The following is an 18,219-nucleotide window of genomic DNA, read 5'->3' as shown; positions in this document are numbered from 1 at the left end:
AGGAGACTGAGAGGTGACCTCATCATTTATAAATATGTTAAAGGTGAGTGCCAGGAGGATGGAGCCAGGCTCTGCTGGGTGATGCTCAGTGACAGGACCAGGGGCAATGGGTGGAAGTTGAGGCATAGGAAGTTTCATGTAAACGTGAGGAGGAATTTTTTTTCCTGTGAGGGTGCCAGAACACTGGAACAGGCTGCCCAGGGAGGTTGTGGAGTCTCCCTCCTTGATCTGAGGTAGGGTGTCCCTGCCCATGGCAGGGAGGTTGGAACTAGATGATCCTTGTGGTCCCTTCCAACCCTGACTGATTCTATACTTCTCTGGAGAAATTAAAAAAACTGCCTGGAAGTGTTCCTCTCTGATCTGTTCTAGGTGATCCTGCTCTGGCAAGGGGATTGGACTGGATGAGCTTTTGAGGTCCCTTCCAGCCTCTGACATTGTGTGATTCTGTGTTTTGATGGAACTTCCTGGGTTGTAATTTGTGCCATTGTCTTCTATTCTGTCAGTGGGCTCTAGGAAAAGTCTGGTTTCCTGCCTTCAGATATTTATACATAACAATAAGACCCCTTGGAGGCTTCTCCAGGCTGAATCCCATCTTTCTTAGCTTCTTCCAGTATGAAAGACCTTCCATCCCTTAGTTACCTATGTGGTCCTGCAGCCATCTTCTGTCTTGCTTTCACTGGAGTGTGGTTGTTGTGAAGGGGTTTGTCTGCATTTTGGGGTGAGATATGAGGCCGAATTTTGAAAGGTTTTAAATAATTTAATGATATATACAAAGAGAATTTCCCCCAAACTGTTAGCATGGTGTGAATGATGAAATAGGGAATGACAGACATACTTCTTTCCCATGAGAGAAAAGCAGCTATCATATGCCACCAGTCCTTGTTGTATACTGGAGATGTGATTGCCTGGAATTAACTTTTTGAAATCTGCAGTGTTTCTGAGTGGAGGTTTTTATTCCATCTCCCTCTCATTAAGCAGAGAAAAGCAAGTGAAAAATATTAAATAAAATATGGAAAGAGAAGGATGGAGATGGTGGGATAACAGAAGAAAATAAATCTTTTACTTTGAAATCAAATATAACTTTAGGTTGCATTTTATTAATTAGCAAAGCTGTTTGGTATGCAAAGCTCATAATTTCTTTTTATGTTATTCCAAAGTAGGCCAATAGAAAGAACCTGCAGGAAGGTAGAAAGATAATGACATCTAAATTCTTTCACCACTGGATGTACCACAGTGCTGTGTCCTTCTGCTTCTGCTATTGTTGATAACATATATTCAGTTTGTCAGTAAGTGCAGCACTGGCTTATGTGTGTTTTGTTTTGTGGTTGCTAGCTTCATAGAGGCTCACAGATTGGGAGGAATCCATTTTTTCATCACAGACTTGAAAGTCTGAGATTAATTAAAATATGCATTCACTGCTGTTAAATAGAATTTGTTCTGATGAGATTTTGAGAAGAATATGAAAAGTGATTAGCTCCTGATGCCTCTTTTCAAGTTATTATCCTGGCAACAGTTAGATTGCTAGGAACCTGATCGATGACAGGCATTTCTCTTAATCTTCTAGTAGAAGAAAATTAGCTTCTGCTCTTGTCAGAACTAGCTTTATCATTGGTGAGGAATCCTGAATAGAAGGCTCTTGAGTCTTCTCATCTTCTCCTTTCTTCTCCTTTTTCAACCATACCAATCTTAGTACTGTGGAAGCTTCATGAAAATGCAGATGAGGTGGAGCAATCATTGCTGCTATTTTTGGTGAGAGAGACTAAATGATGACTGTATCCTTTACTTGTGTCTACTATGAATATGCAGAGGTCAAAATTTAGAAATGGGTCAGTGGAAAACTCAATTCAGTTAGATTTTTGTTATTATCTGTTCTCCAGTATAAACCCAGGAAACTCTAAGGACAGAGTGGAGAGATTGAAACACGATGCAGTTTAAACAGGAGATACCTGGCTGGTTGGAAAAGAGTCTATCTGTAGAGTGCTGTGTGAGCACATAGTACGCTGAAGTGCACTATCTAGGCAATGATTTGATTTAGGTGTCCCTGGGGATATGTGGTGCTGAAAACTTCTCTGGACTGAGTACACAAGTCATGTCTGAGCTGCCTGAGGAAATAGTTTTGCCCTTCCACAAATTCTTGTATGGCAGTATCTGTTACTTTTACTGTATAATCCATTTTACCTTTCTCCCAAGAAGGTGATAAGGTTGCATAGTGTCCAAAAGCTTTTCAGTGTTTAAATGCTTTAGTTACTAAATAAAAGTTAGTCATGTAAAGGAAGTTCCACTCTCATGTTTGCAATCTGCTTCCTATTAAGTGAGCAATAACTATAGGAGCAGTTAATTAAGGTCAGCTGGCAATAACTTCTTTGTCAATATATTGACAGCTTTTGCAATGTGATTTGGAATTCAGCATCTTAGCTCCTTTATAACTTTTGTAATGGTGCATCACTCTTAAGAGTGGCTAATTTGCGCCATAAGTGGAACAAGCTGCTGAGAATGTATTCCTTTGGTTTTCACTGACACTGTAACAAAGATAGACATGATTAACTTTAGAGCAGAGGCTTCTCCAGCTTGAAGTGTCTCAGTAATTATTCCATAAATGTAGAGGGGAGAACATGAATGGTTTTAGGAAAACATAACTGATTATCTGCTAGTAGCACTCCTGTGAACATTTACTGTTGAGTGTCAAGTTCATGGCAAAATTGCAGGCTTTAGCCCTATGGTAACTGTAGGTCTTTTCCAAACATGTTATAACAAGTTGTATTATGAAAGAGAGAAAAAGTCGCTTCTCACTGTATGCTGCACAGAAGTTTCTCAGATGATTCTCGCAGACAGTTTGTATCTGTAGTAGCTCTTTAGGGTTGGATGGGGCCACAAGGATCAGCTAGTTCCAACCCCCCTGCCATGGGCAGGAATGCTTCACACTAGATCAGGCTGTCTAGAGCCTCATCCAGCTTGGCCTTAACTCCAGGGATGAGGCTTCCACCACCTCCCTGGGCAACCCCTTCCAGGGTCTTACCACCCTCATGCTGAAAAACTTCTTCCTAATCTCCAGTCTGAATCTACCCATTTCTAGCTTTGTTCTATTCCCTCCAGTCCTATCATTACCTGACATTCCCAGCTGTCTTGTAGGTCTGTGTAAGATACTGAAAGGCTACTATAAGGTCACTTTGGACCCTTCTCTCCAGACTGAACAGCCCCAATTCCCTCAGTCTCTCCTTGCAGCAGAGCAGTTCCAGCCCTCTGATCATCCTCGTGGCCCTTCTCTGGACATGTTCCAACATGTCCATAACCCTCTTGCAATAGGGACTCCAGAACTTGATGCAGTACTCCAGGTGGGGTCTCACCAGTGCGGAGTAGAGGGGGAGTATCACTTCCCTCACACTGCTGCCCACACTTCTCTTGCTGCAGCCCAGGCTCTGGTTGCTCTCTGAGCTGCAAGAGCACACTGACAGCTCATACTGAACTTCTCGCCCACCACCACCACTAAGTCTGTATCCTCAGGGCTGCTCTCAAGTCAGTCAGGCTATATTGGTGCTTGGGATTGTCTCCACCTTGCACTTGGTCTTCTTGAACTTCATGAGGTTGGCTTGGGCCCACCTCTGCAGCCTGTCAAGGTCCCTCTGCATGAATCCCTTCTCTCAAGCTGTCAGCCACACCACACAGCTTGGTGCAGCAAACTTGCTGAGGGTGCACTCAATGCCACTGTCCATGTCACCGACAAAGATGTTGAACAAGACTGATCCCAGGACTGATCCCTGAGGTACACCACTTGTCACTGGTTTCCACTTGGATATGGAGTCATTGACAGCCACTCACTGGGTCCGGCCATCAAGCCAGTTCTTTATCCATCTAGTGGTCCATCCATCAAACCCACAATTGCTTCTTGATCTTCAGCTGACTGTTTAACAAGTACTGGAGGCTGAACAAACTATCAAATTCCTGATATTGAAAGGTTCTAGCAGTAATATCTGATGTTTAATTGTAGTTCTAATTTGGCTGTTATATTAACTTCCTTCTTTGTTTCAGGCTGGGGCAGAGAGGTTAGAGTGTGTATGGGACTCTATCAGATGAGTATGCATTGTGTTTTATTCCTCATCAAATTAAAACACAATCTTTCTGATAGAAAGGCAGTATTAGGATTATAAAGTGAAAAACTAACTTTTTTTATATATAGGTCACCACTTGGTATCACATCTGTTCCCAAGCAGGAACCCAAATGTTAAATCCTTTATCTTAGTCATGATTAAAAGTTTAATGAAAGCATAATATGATCATCAAGGCAGGGTCAAAGTTACTTTGTATTAAAAAAAAAGACTTTAAACAAATTGTAGTAGGTTAGCAGGTTTGTTCCACTATGGTGTGGCGAATTATTGACACACTTACTAAAGGGAGGTTATGAAGTTTTGTATGCTTGGTTAGAAAAGAGAGAGGACAGCCTAGTCAGGATAGTCATTCATAAAAACATGGGAAGGAAAACCAAAAAGAAAGCTCAAGGGTTGGAAACACAAAGGATTGTTTTGAGGTGAGAACCAATCAGGCAGCAGAAGCGGCAGTGAGCAGAGCAGTGTGGAGAGATTCACTTTAACCACTGGGTTTAAAAAGGAGTTGAAGTGATTCTCCATTTTGCATTTCAAGAGCTTTTAAAGGTGCCTGTGTTTTGCTTCTAGGTGATTTTTGTTGTGGACCACAATTGTAGCAATAATTTAGCCTTTGTTGAAGTGGTTTCACAGCTTTCCCTTTTGTTCAAAAGAAAGAGTTCCAATTATATTAGACATTTTACAAATACTTGCTTTGATTAACAATCCTCCTGTTAGTACAGGCTGGAGGATGAGGTGTTAGAGAGCAGCCTTGTGGAAAGGGACTTGGAGGTGCTGGTGGATGAGAAGCTGGACATGAGCAGACAGTGAGCGCTTACAGCCCAGAAAACAAATCATATCCTGGGCTGCATCAAAAGAAATGTGGCCAGCAGAGCCAGAGAGGTGATTCTGCCACTTCACTCTGCTCTGGTGAGACCTCACCTGGAGTACTATGTCCAGGTCTGGAGCCCTCATTATAGGAAGGACATGGACCTGATGGAGCAGGTTCAGAGGAGGGCCATGAAAATGATCAGAGGGTGGAAGCACCTCTGCTAAGAGGACTGTCTGAGGGAGCTGGGGGTGCTCAGTCTGGAGAGGAGCAGGCTCCAGGAGGGCCTAATAGCAGCCTTCCAGTACCTGGAGGGAGCCTACAGGAAGGATAGAGAGAAGCTGTTTATAAAGGCCTGCAGTGACAGGATGAGGGGCAATGGTCTAAGCTGAGAAGAGCATATTTAGATAGGATGTTAGGAACAAGTTCTTTACTATGAGGATGGTGGAGCACTGGAAAAGGTTGCCCTTGGAAGTGATTGAGGCTCCTTCCCTGGAGACATACAAGGTGAGGCTTGACGGGGCCGTGGTCTAGTGGGGATGTCCCTGCTGACTGCAGAGGGGCTGGACTGGATGATCTCTAGAGGTCCCTTCTGGCACAGACCATTCTTTGATTCTCTGAAACAAATGGAATTTTGTCATTGCTTTTGCCAATGATCAGGATTTCACCTGGTAAAGAAAAGATGTATTGCTAATGACTTTCCATATTGTGCATTGAAATGGTAGACTTAATGGTTATTCTCAGACTGCTATAATTGAAGGTGTGGGGGAGAGCTTCTAATGGCACATGCATAGTTCTTAACTCTGCAGAAAATAAACTAAATGATGTGCTAGAAAATGTTCTGCAAAGAAGCTTATAACTGAAGTAGTAAATTTTTTATTGTATCTTTTTGGTAAATACATCTTGTAGGAAATATTAGGATGAAGTATTAGAATCCATGAATACTTTCTTAGTTAAATGGAAAAGAGGGGTGAAGAAATCTGACTTATCTTTTCTGATTTTTGTAGCTTGCACATGCAGTGGACATGCAAATATTTGTCACATGCAGACAGGAAAATGCTTCTGCACAACTAAGGGAATCAAAGGAGACCAATGTCAACTGTGAGTACAATTACATTTAGCTTGGTCTTATTTCAGTTTCTGCCTAAAGAAATACTATAATTTTTCTTTCTTTGCTTTGTTCAGGTTTTGGATTTTGTGACTGAGCTGGCAATGTTTTAGTGATGAATTTAGTGTTCTCTCCATTTCTTAGGAAATGTCAATATTAATTAGTCTTTTGTTTAGTAATATTTGTGATGTTATTCACATTGTGATGTGGTGTAGAAAGGAGTAGCTGCAAAGTAACCTGTAGTTGTCTTCCTTCTTTTTTGATTTCTTTTATTTAAAGTAAAATATATCTGCAAAATGAGTGATTATATTCATTATCTTTCATGGGATCATAGGATGTTAGGTGTTGGAAGGGACCTCCATAGGTTATCAAGTCCAATGCCCATGCCAGAGCAGGACCACAGAATCTAGCTCAGGTCACACAGGAATGCATCCAGACAGGGTTTGAAAGTCTCCAGAGAAGGAGACTTCACAACCTCTCTGAGCAGCCTGTTCAAGTGCTCTGTGACCTTTACAGTAAGGAAGTTCTTCCTTGTGTTGAAGTGGAACTTCTTGTGCTGTAGTTTGTATCCATTACTCCTTGTCCTATCACAGGGCACAGCTGAGAAGAGTTTGTCCTCTCCCTCTTTGACCCCTAGTGCTCAGATATTTGTAAATATTTATTAGATCCCCTCTAAGTCACCAGGCCAAAAAGCCCCAGGTCCTTCAGCCTCTCCTCACAGGGCAGTACTCCAGCCTCTTAATCATCTTCATAGCCCTCCATTGGATTATGAGTAGATCTCTGCCCCTCTTGAACTGGGGAGCTCAAAATTGAAGGCTGTATTCCAGGTGAGGTGTCACCATGGCAGATCAGAGGGAGAGGAGAACCTCCCTCATTTGATGTGTAGCTTGAACAGAATCTACAGTGATTAGTTTCAGACACATATTGAAGTGCACAATCATAGAATGGTTTAGGTTGGAAGGGACCTCAAAGATCATCCAATTCCAACCCCCTGCCATAGTCAGGGACATCTCCCACTAGAACAGGTAGCTCAAGGCCTCATCTAGCCTTGAACATATCAAAGGAGGGAGCATCCACAACCTCCCCGGGCAACCTGTTCCAGTGTTTCACCACCCTTACTGTACAGAACTTCTTCCTAACATCTAGTTTAAGTCTCCTCTCTGCCAGTTTAAACAGTCTTTGAGACATTTCCCCATATCATTAAATATAGAAGAGAGGACTGTGTAGTCCTGTCATGGAAAGTGCAATTAGTGTTTCTTGTTTTGTGCTGGAATAGCTGATTATGTTTGTGTAGAGAACGAGCCTGCAACTTAAGATAGAGCAAAAACAAATGGGAGGACTAAGAACAAAGTAGTACTGAAGTAGAGTAACTTGTCAGGTAGGAGAAAGTTAAAGTTAACAGTGAATAGCCTTATGTTTAAAGATGATTCTTGCAGTTCATTCTGTCCTGTACACTGCATTATCCAATGGGAACCTTATACCTTTCACAGTTGTAGTTGTTTAAAATAGTTTCTGGCCCACATATTAGCAATGTTGATTAGGAATAGGATAAAAAAGGCATACATATGGCTTGTTCCTCTCCAGCAGCACAGGAAGAGGCATCAGGAGGTTGTGTTCTGCTTGCAGTGAAGCCTGTTCTTTAACTTTGTGGATTTGTGGATCCATCTTTGGTGCATTTAATGGACTGGCTTGAACCCTACTCTTAACTCTTTGCTTGATAAATAGTCAAGAAACAAAAATACCTGATGGATAGATTCCATGTATATTCCTGAGAAAGGGCTGTGCTGGCAGATATACTGTTTCAGTGAGACTTTCTGGTTATAGCTGATTGGAGGCTTTCAGGAGGAGATGAGAAACTAAGCTTAGGACTAAATGATGTATGTTTATCACAACAAATGCCGAGGAATGATAATATCTTTCAACTCTACATTAAGTCTTTATAAGAAGTTATTTTTGTCTCTGTGTCCAAACAATCAGTTCTAGACATTAATGAGCGACTTGATTACTGCTGTGCTGCAGACATGTGGTGGTGCTGTTTTAGTCATTTACAAAGAATGGGGAAAACTCCAAAGAATTAAAAAGTCTGCCTCTGTACATTGTAATTCTTGAACTACAGGAAGCAGAATTATTTAATTATTTTTATTTTGCTCATAACTTCAGTCCTCTACCAACTACTATTCAGCCTAAGTCTCTTTTAGACAATATTTTCCCAGTTGGTATTTCACGTATCTGCTTTGCCATTGCTTTTCATTTCTCTTTTTCTCTTCTCTGATTTGGAACTTCTGTCTTATATGGTTGGTTGTGCTGCCCAACCTTATCAGCCTGTTCTCCTGAGTTTGCCATAAAAGACTCTTTTATCCCACTTAAATAACTAGAAGAGAAAAAGTTGTGTTGGTGGTGGGCTTTCCTCTTTTGCTCAAGAGTTAAAGCAATACCACAAAATGAAGGAAACAAATTCAAATATTGACTTTTCAAGAGTAAACTTAAAATTGAAATTAAAAAAAAAAAATCCCTGTGACTGCTGCATGTAGTTGCAGCAAAAGAGGTTTCGCCTCAACACAAAGGGGAACTTCTTTACTGTAAGGGTCACAGAGCACTGGAATAGGCTCCCCAGAGAGGTTGTGGAGTCTCCTTCTCTGGAGACTTTCAAGGCCTGTCTGGATGTGTTCCTCTGTGATCTGTGTTAGATAGTATCGTCCTGCTCCGACAGGGGGGTTGGACTCGATGATCTCTTGGGTCCCTTCCAACCCCTAACATCCTGTGATCCTGTGATCCCTGGTTTGAAAACTGCTGAGTTTGTCACATGGAATACATTCCTCTTCATTGATTCTTACATGGACCAAAGACTTATGCAGGGCAAATTGTGCTATTAAAGCAGATGTACAGAAGAACATGTTCAGAGAAGAGGCTCTACAACCTCTCTGGACAGCCTGTTCCATTGCTCTGTTTAAGCCTAGCAGTAAAGTTCCTCTTTAAATTCAAGTGAAACCTCGTGTGTCCTACCTGTGGCCCTTGTTTTATCACTGCTTGCTGTTGCAAAGAGCCCAGCCCAATCCTTCTGACCTCCACCCTTTAGATATTGATAAGTATTGACAAGGTCCCCTCTCAGTCTTCTCTTTTCCAATCTAAAGAGCCCCAAGTCTCTCAACCTCTCTTCTTAAGAGGGATGCTCCATTCCTCTAATCATCCTTGTGGCTCTCTGTTGGACTCTCTCCAGTACTTTTCTGTCCCTCTTGAACAGCTTTCCTTCTATTTATTACTTTATTATATTCTGTATAAATCATCTGGAACTTGATTCAAAGTGTAAATGCTGTTCTCTATAGCTCTGGCTGTTTTTTTCCTGCTGTTCATTAGATAGACTGTTATGCAATCTCAGCAGCAAGCCTGTAGCCCTGTGATTTTTAAAATAAGGATTTCTGTGAAAATTCCAGAGTCTAGCTATTCAGCATGAAACTTAGATTTATATTCCTGTCAAGATTCCTATTGATTAGAAAGTCATAACTGCAGGGTTGTGTGTTATCTCTTTCCCTCCCTCCATCTCTTCCTCCTCTCTGATGCTTTTATACCTACCTGTCACGTGCAGTAACCACCACATCTTGGAGGCAGAGTTTTTAGGAGATCAGGGTATCTTTACAATACTTTTCCCCTCCCTAGCCTCAGAACAGTCAGTTATTAGTTTATGGAGGATCTTTTATCTTAAGACTTATTTATTTTTAGGTTTTTCTAGTGCACCCATCTCTCACATATATTAAATTCTGAATTGTGCTGTTTAGGATAGCATGAAGCACAAGGGCATTTTAAATTCAAACTAGTGCTCTAAAGCAGCTTTGAGCACACATTTACATTCTGTATTGCAATATTTCTTTAATGACAAATACTTCCAAAAAGAAGTATATTTGGGGTTTTTTAAGTAGGTAGTTTCATTTGGTGAAATTCTACAGTACTGTCCTGATAAGGAGGAATTGATTAGAATGATTTGATTATTCAAAGTAACCAGACTGCAAAACACTAAAATGAGAAACAAATAAAAATGCTTTGGTTTTTTCTGTGTTTTCCAGTTGAAGTTAATAACAGAATGTGCCACGGACAGTAACATGTGATGGTTTGGGGGTTACCCCGCCCCCCCCACACTTTGTATTTGCCCCAGCTAACTCAGACGGACCCTGGGAATATAGATGAAGCAATTTATTTACAGCTAGCAGAATTTACAAGCAGCTATTTACAATATATACAGTTATATACAATTATATACAGAAATATACAAAGGATAAACAATACAAAAGCACAACTCCCCTCCCAGAAACCAAGGTCCCCAGGAGGGGCTCTCAAACCACCCCAACACCTCCCCCCGGCCCTCTCAACCTTACCCCAGTTCTCAGGAAGAAGAGAGGTGCAGCCAAGAGGTTAGGGAGCAAGGTTAGTAGGAGCAGGGTTAATGAGATGTAACCAGGTCTAAGGCAAAAGCAAGAGTGAGAAACAAAATGGAGAAAAAGTCTTTCTTCTTCCCAGAGTTCTCAGCGAGACTGTGAGAGAAGTTGACATCAGTTGTTTTCATTTCACTGCCCGTTATCTAGTTCTGTTACCAAAACATTCTAGCTTGCTTCAAACTAGCACATAACAGTAAAATGACATTGACTTAAATAATCTTTTTCAGTGAAAACTATTAATTTAAGTCAATTTGATTTAATTTTCTGTAATATTTTATATCCTTTTTAGAATTTATTTTTTCTGCAATATATTCTATTCTAGCTGCATAACATATTTCCTCATAGAATTTTGTCTACAGGGGTTTTAAGAGTACTGTAGATTTCAGTGTATCCATATGGTAAGAATTAATGACCCATATAGCTTCAAAAACACAATGAGAAAATCATAGAATGGTTTGGGTTGGATGGGACCTCCAAAGGTCATCTAGTCCAACCTCCCCTGCAGACAGCAGGGACATCCTCAACTAGATCAGGCTGCCCAGAGCCCTGTCAAACCTCACTTGGAGTATCTCCAGGGATGGGGCCCTAACCACTTCCCTGGGGCAACCTGTTCCAGTGTTCCTCTACCCTCATGGTGCAGAACCTGGTCCTAACATCCTATCAAAATCTGCTTTCTCTGATTTGATGCCATTGCCCCTCGTCCTATCACCACAGGTCTTTGTAAAAAGGCTCTCTCAATCCTTCTTGCAGGCCCCCTTCAGGTACTGGAAGGCTGCTACTAGGTGTCCCCAAGGCTGCTATTAGGTGTCCCCAGAGCCTCGTTTTCTCCAGACTGAACAACCCCAGCTCCCTCAGCCTGTCCTCATAGCAGAGATGCTCCAACCCCCTGATCATTTTCGTGGCCTTCCTCTGGACCTGTGCCATCAGGTCCATGTCCTTGCTGTATTGAGGGCTCCAGACCTGGACACAGTATACCAAGTGAGATCTCATCAGAGAAGAGTGACAGAATCACCTCTCTGGATCTGCTAGCAGTGCTGCTTTTGATGCAGCCCAGGATATGATTTGCTTTCTAGGCGGCAAACTCATACTGTCTTCTCATGTCCACCTTCGCATCCATCACCCAAGTCCTTTTCCATAGGGCTGTTTTGTGTCACCTCCTCCCTGAGTCTGCGTTGGTAGTGAGGATTGTTCCGGCCCAGATGCAGAACACTTGCGCTTGCTCTTGGTGCACCTCATAAGGTTCACCTGGTCCCAAGGAAATATAGGGGAATAGGCCTGTGGAAATGTAGGCAATGTGCTAAAGGGGTGTTTCAAGGTTCAAATTTTGCTATTAAATGAGAGTACATTTGTTCAATGTAAGAAAATAAAAAGTGGAATTTATCTGTGGGTGACTAGTTCATCCCCTGGGATATTGGTCTCTGTAGTATGTTTTAGGGAGTCTGGGATAACCTGGAACCCCTCAAACCGCGACAAGTGAGTAATTAAAACATTATTTGAGGTTTCAGTGTGTCTGGGCTGTTCCAAGAGGAACCTTTCACCTGGAGATGCCTTTGGCTTTTGTCGCCCCTTGTAAATATGTGTAAATCTGGAGGTATTATAAGCATCTGTAAAGGTTACAAGGTTACAAATGCTTGGTAGAAATAAGATTTCATAGCTAATATTTCAGATTGTCAGGTTTTACTGGCTGTCCTGTAACATTTATTGCAGTGTGCTTGCCAGTAACAGCCATTGCTGTAGTTTTGGGTGAGGGAAATCAATCCTGCTTGTGAAGTACTTTTCACTGTGGCAGATTTCAGACTACTGAACCTGTCCTGTTGCTATAGGGAGTGTATCTTTGAACCCTGAATGATGAGCAGGTTAAATGTCTTGTTAGCGTATCTAAGTTCCTAGGTAGAATTCAGAATAATGATTATTTTATGTAGATGGCAAACTAAAATGTTGAGCATATCTGGGGTGCTGTGTAAGGAAAGAACCACCAGAAAACCATGTGATGAGTAAAAACGGAATTTCAGAGCTTTTGCAATGGAGAACTGCCACGTTAAAATACAGTGGAGGAACCCTTGTTTTTAATATTGTATTTCATAGTATATTGTATGTAGTAGCAAGAAGAGTAACTTGAAAAGTATGAACTATATGTATCCAGGGTAATCTGAACTCAAAAATAATTAGCTTGCTCATTTTATGTCTAATAACTGTTTAGATTATTAGTTTCTTATTTATATTGCTATTTCTTCTGAAGGGCTAGAAGAAGTAGTATTTTGTTTATAAAAATAGACCCTGATTGTCTGGTAAAATCTTCACAGTAGGCAAGCTTTAGAAAGCTATTCAGTGTTATAATGATCTGTGTGTAAATAATAAGCACTTATTGATGATCTGATTTACATAGGAATAAGATTTTTAAAATATCCATCTGCCCTCTTCTATATCATTCCCCACCACTGAATGATATCATCTCTCTTACCAGATGGAAAGGCAGGTAAAAATGCATTGGATTATGAGTTCAATTCACCATTCTGTTGATGTCACTGCACCTTTGTTTGCTAGTAGCAGAGTGGTTCTGTTCCTCATTGTTTCTCTCAGAGTTCCACTTTGTGCTTTCTTTTAGGAGGAAAAAATGATAGCAATCATATAATAAATTCACTGTATTAGAACTTCCTTTATCAGAGATACACATAGCCAAAACAGACAAACTAAAACAACCCAAAGAGATTTTGGTTGCTGGAAGTTTAATAGAATAACTTCTATTAAGGAACTTATTTTTCCTGACAGAGGGTAGAATCCCTTTAACACTAGTTATTATGGTGATCTGTTAAAATGTTACATACTAAATGTTTTAAGTTAATAAAGGAAACTGCATTAAAATATTTTTTCCTCTTCTTTTTGGATAATTTTCCTTTTTCTGTTACATAGTCATATTCCACTGTTAGTTTTACTTATTTGTTTGCTTTTGACAGTGAGTTGGTGAGCCTGAGTTCAGCCCTTGGGCTTTCCAATCAACAGAAAACCATGATATACTTATGCATATTATTCTATTAGCTATGATGCTTCAAGGAGAATTCCATCTACATCTGGCATGCAGATCTAGATGGATTGACTGCTTCTGTTCTTATTTAACTGCCTGAAAATTTTACCTTGCTCCTATAAGGATAGGTTGAAGCCCTCAGCTAGTTCTCCAAGAGCTAGATCATTAGGTTGCTAAGGAGAACAATAAAATAAAACTCCCACTGCAGCATTAAATATGTTTTAAATGTACTAATTTTCTGAGCTGCATGTAGTAATTATTGCCAGATCTGTCAGGGACTTGAGGTATTTTTATGTTTCCCCTCCCCCTTTAATTCATGTTTCTGGCATCAATCATTTTTTTTTTGCTTAAATTGCAGCTTTCATTTAAATAATACATCTAATATCAAAGCTTCAGAACATGACCCAAATGCACTCTAATGGCTTAAAAAAAAAATATCAGAAGGCAAATAGCAGGAATTTGGATCATTTGAGATAGTTTCTAATTTCAAATTTGAAGAAGAATAAAGTTTGGGATTTGAAGTGGGCCTTGTGCAGTATTTTTTAGAACAGATTTGTGCAGTGTTGTATGCCAGCATCAACCTTAATTTCTTTTCCTGGAGTGTGAGAATTTTGGGTGTTTGGTTTTTGATTTTTTTTTTTATCATTTGTTGGTTGTGGATTTTTTTTTGTCATTGCTTTCTTTTTTTTGGTGTTTTTTTTGTTGTTGTTTGGGTTTTCTTTATTTTTTATTGTTGCCATTAGTTTTTTTTTTTTTTTTTGTTGGTTTGGTTTGATTTGTTGGTTTGAGTTTATTTGTTTTGGTCAGTTGGTTGGGTTTTTTTTTGTGTGTGTGCTGCTCAATTTCTCACTTTCTCAACATCACATAATCACAGAATTAGTGAGGCTGGAATAGACCTCTGAGGTCATCAAGTCCAGCCTATAACCTAGCACCACCACAATGACTAGACCATATTACAAAGTGTCACATCCAAGCTCTCCTTAAACACTTCCAAGGATGATGACTTCTCCACATCCCTGGGCAGTCCATTCCAGTGTCCAATTACTCTTTCCATGAGGAAGTGCTTACTAATATCCAACCTGAACCTCCCCTGGCACAGCTTCAGGCTGTCCCCTCTTGTCACAGAATCACAGAATCAACCAGGTTGCAAGAGATCTCCAAGATCATCCAGTTCAACCTATCCCCCAGCCCTGTCCAGTCAACTAGACCATGGCACTAAGTGCCTCATCCAGTCTTTTCTTGAACACCTCCTAAGTTGCTTGGGAGAAGAGCCTGACCCCCACCTGACTATAACTTTCCTTCAGGTAGTTGTAGAGAGTGATAAGGTCCCCCCTGAGTCTCCTCCAGGCTGAACAGCCCCAGCTCCCTTAGCCTCTCCTTACCAGAATTTCCTGCCCCAGTCTCATCACTTTCCTTGGACCTGCTCTTGAAATGAGGGGCCCAGAACAGCACTCAAGGTGAGGCCTCATGTGGTATGTCCATGAAGCCCTCTGGGACCTTTTGGAGTCATGTGCTTTTGGTAAATATAAACCACTCTTTGTAAGCACTGTCCCGTTCTTCTCCCAAGCAACCAGGGGCAGAACAAGAGGACACAGTCACAAGCTGCACCAGAGCCAGTTCAGGCTGGACATTAGGAAGAAGTTCTTCACAGCAAGAGGGATTGGCATTGGAATGAGCTGCCTGGGGGGGTGATGGAGTCACCATCCTTGGCGGTGTTTAAAAGGAGACTGGATGAGACACTTAGTGCCGTGGTTTAGTTAATTAGAAGGTGTTAGGTTGGACTCGAGATCTCGAAGGTCCTTCCCAACCTGATTAATTCTGTAATGCTGTGGCTGTATGCACAGATAGAAGTGTGTCTAAGTTTGGCAAGCTCAACAGAGCAGGATCTGCTTGCTGCTGGGCCTCAGTAGTTCTCTAAGGATTTGTTTGTTTTATTTTTTTTTAGTATTCATTATTTCTTATCCTGGCTGCCTCCAGAGACACAAAGTGCAGAGAAAAACTTTTGCAACTTTTCAGACACTACTGGCTGTAAAATAGGAATGCAAGCACTGTACCTGTCTCTTGTGCCCAACTGTTGATGTTAGGATGTGTGGTGGATATAGATTTGATTAATGCATCTTTTGTTTCCCGTTTGAAATATACATGGGGCTGGGTTTCCCTTAAAAAAAAGGGAATCAAAATACATTGCTTGTAAAAATTGTCCCTCCAGTGCCATGGCAGTGCTGTTCAGTGACTGCCACTTGATGCCTGATGACAGGACAAGGGGCAATGGGTGGAAACTGAAGCATAGGAAGTTTCATTTAAACAGTGTGAGGGTGCCAGAACACTGCAACAAGCTGCCCAGGGAGGTTGTGGATTCTCCCTCTCTGGAAATACTCAAAACCTGCCTGGATGTGTTCCTGTGGGATCTGTTCTAGGTGATCCTGCCTTGGCAGGGAGGTTGGATTGGATGAGCTTTCGAGGTTCCCTCCAGCCCCTGACATTCTGTGATTGTGTGATTTGAATAATCTGATTTTCTCAGTGCAGGGTGTGTTAGTGAAGCAGAAGAACAGGGAAGACTGCCTAAGTCTTTCATGGCTGACGTGCCAGTGAGGTGGGGTTCTTTTCAGTTCCAGGGCTCAGGATGCATTTGTCATAAAGCAAACGTCCTTCCTGAAAAGCCAGTGATTTTTGGTGTTAAGTGGTGCTGCAGTTCCAGTTGTCTAGGGATGTATGGACCAGATAATGCTTCTACATACTATTTTTGTTATAATAGATTAGCACAACCACCAAGAATAGACAAGTTAGCAATTTCCTGAAGCCTGAAATAGATCTGTAATTATTTAAAGCTGGATATAGAATGGTTTAGGTTGGAAGTGACCTCAAAGATCATCCAGTTCCAACCTCCCACCACAGGCAGGGACACCTCCCACTAGAACAGGTCGCTCAAGGCCTCATCTGACCTGGCCTTGAACACCTCCAGGCAGGGAGCAGCCACAACCTCCCTGGGCAACCTGTGCCAGTGTCTCACCACCCTTATTGTACAGAACTTCTTCCTAACATCCAGTTTAAATCTCCCCTCTGCCAGTTCAAACTCATTCCTCCTCATCCTCTCATTACAAGACCTTGTCAATAGTCCCTCCTGAGCTCTCCTGCAGGCCCCTTCAGATACCGGAAGTCCGCTCCAAGGTCTCCTTGAGGCCTTCTCTTCTCCAGGCTGCAGAGCCTCAGCTCTCACAGCCTGTCCTCATAGCAGAGCTGCTGCAGCCCTCTGAGCATCTTGGTGGCCTCCTCTGGACTCACTCCAACATTTTGGTGTCCTTCTTGTGCTGGGGGCTCCAGAACTGCACACAGGATTCCAGGTGAGGCCTGATGAGAGCAGAGTGAGAGGGGGAGAATCACCTCCCTTGCCCTGCTGGCCACACTGCTCTTGACAGGACATGGTTAGAAGGTGAAGGTAATTATTCTGTCTGTAGTTAGGTATCTGGACTGGGATAATATAGCACTGGGAATGATGCTAATGGTTACAGAAGAAAAGAGGAACAGGGGTGCCTGGTGCTGCACGGAAGAGTTATTAGGAAGAACATAGGCAGGGTGGCTCTAACTGCTGTACAGTTGCTGTGTTGAGTCTGATTTCTTGTGATCCAGCACAGTTGTTACTTTAGCTTCTGTGATTATGATTGTAGAAAGCACTTGGGAAGTTTTAAGGCTCTTCCCATGCTGGTAAGGTGAGGGCAAAGGCCTTGTGTCTTGGGCTGGCTTACACTGTGCCTACTGCTACATCTATTTTCAAGATCTCACAAATAAGTAAAGAAATGAAGCTATGTTGTGATGAAAACCCCATTGCTAGATACATCTATCAGCTTTGCCTTATGGTGTTTAGTCATTATTCACTAAGAAAGGGGAAGAAACAACAGGTTTTATATAGCAGTGAGGAAATGCTAGGTCTCACTGGATACTTAGAATCATAGAATCAACCAGGTTGGAAGAGACCTCCAAGATCATCCAGTCCAACCTATCAACCAGCCCTATCTAGTCAACTAGGCCATGGCACCAAGTGCCTCATCCAGTCTTCTCTTGAACACTTCCAGGGGTATTTGTGAGGAATCTCTTGGTGATGGAAAGATTGCTTTCTTCCTCCACTTATGATCTCTGATAGAAGTAATATGCATCTTCCTACTGCTGTTTTCATTTTCTATTTAGTTGTTTACTGGGTTTGTTTGTTTGGTTTGTTTGTTTTTTTCATTCAGTCAATTGTATATCTTTTACATATAGATGAAAATTTAGCTACAATAGTGTTGTTTCTGGTTGTAAAGTTAAAATATTTTGGTTTGTTGCCAGTTATTAGTTTTAAATTGCTGCAGTAGTTGCTGGGAGTGTTAAAAAGAGGTTTGCACATAAAGGATTAAAATTATGCATAGATAGAACTAAGAAGTACATTTTGGTGTTAAGACATGGGAGTGAGAAATGTGTTGCTTCTCATTTCTTCATGGAGGTGCTGATAATTATATAGACTAAGCAAATCAGTTATACAGTGCTAAATCATCTTTAAGTGGTCCTCAATTTTAGAAGCCTTCCACTTGCAAAAAGATGCATTCTTAGGCAGTTGAATGTGCAGGCATCTAGAAGTCGTGCAGGTTTTCTTGTAACTTCTTTCCATCTCAATTCTATATCCTGTGTTCTCATACTTCCCTGTGTCCCAAACACAGGCAGTGCTAAAAAAAAAGCCTCCTGTCACACTAGCTTCTGTGTTAGTGATAACAACATGATAAGTTATT

The 18,219-nt window shown here is 41.4% G+C and overlaps 1 protein-coding gene across 13 annotated transcripts in view; it reads left to right on the top strand.

Moving 5' to 3' along the window:
* Positions 1-18,219, top strand: part of ATRNL1 (attractin like 1) — a 624,604-nt gene that overhangs the window by 180,977 nt on the left and 425,408 nt on the right. For 12 of the 13 annotated variants that reach the window (XR_010302493.1, XR_010302494.1, XM_064144312.1 and 9 more), the window contains exon 20: positions 5,913-6,006. Coding sequence is in view for 11 of the 13 variants with exons in the window: in XM_064144312.1 (XP_064000382.1) it covers positions 5,913-6,006 (94 nt within the window). In the remaining 2 variants the exon portion in view is untranslated. Of the gene's footprint in view, positions 1-5,912; positions 6,007-6,090; positions 6,214-18,219 lie in introns of those variants that run through there. The other variant, XM_064144320.1, reaches the window with a different exon arrangement.

The sequence above is a fragment of the Pogoniulus pusillus genome, chromosome 6 (assembly GCF_015220805.1).
Source record: "Pogoniulus pusillus isolate bPogPus1 chromosome 6, bPogPus1.pri, whole genome shotgun sequence".
Classification (NCBI taxonomy): domain Eukaryota; kingdom Metazoa; phylum Chordata; class Aves; order Piciformes; family Lybiidae; genus Pogoniulus; species Pogoniulus pusillus.
This window is presented reverse-complemented; position numbering and strand designations above follow the sequence as displayed.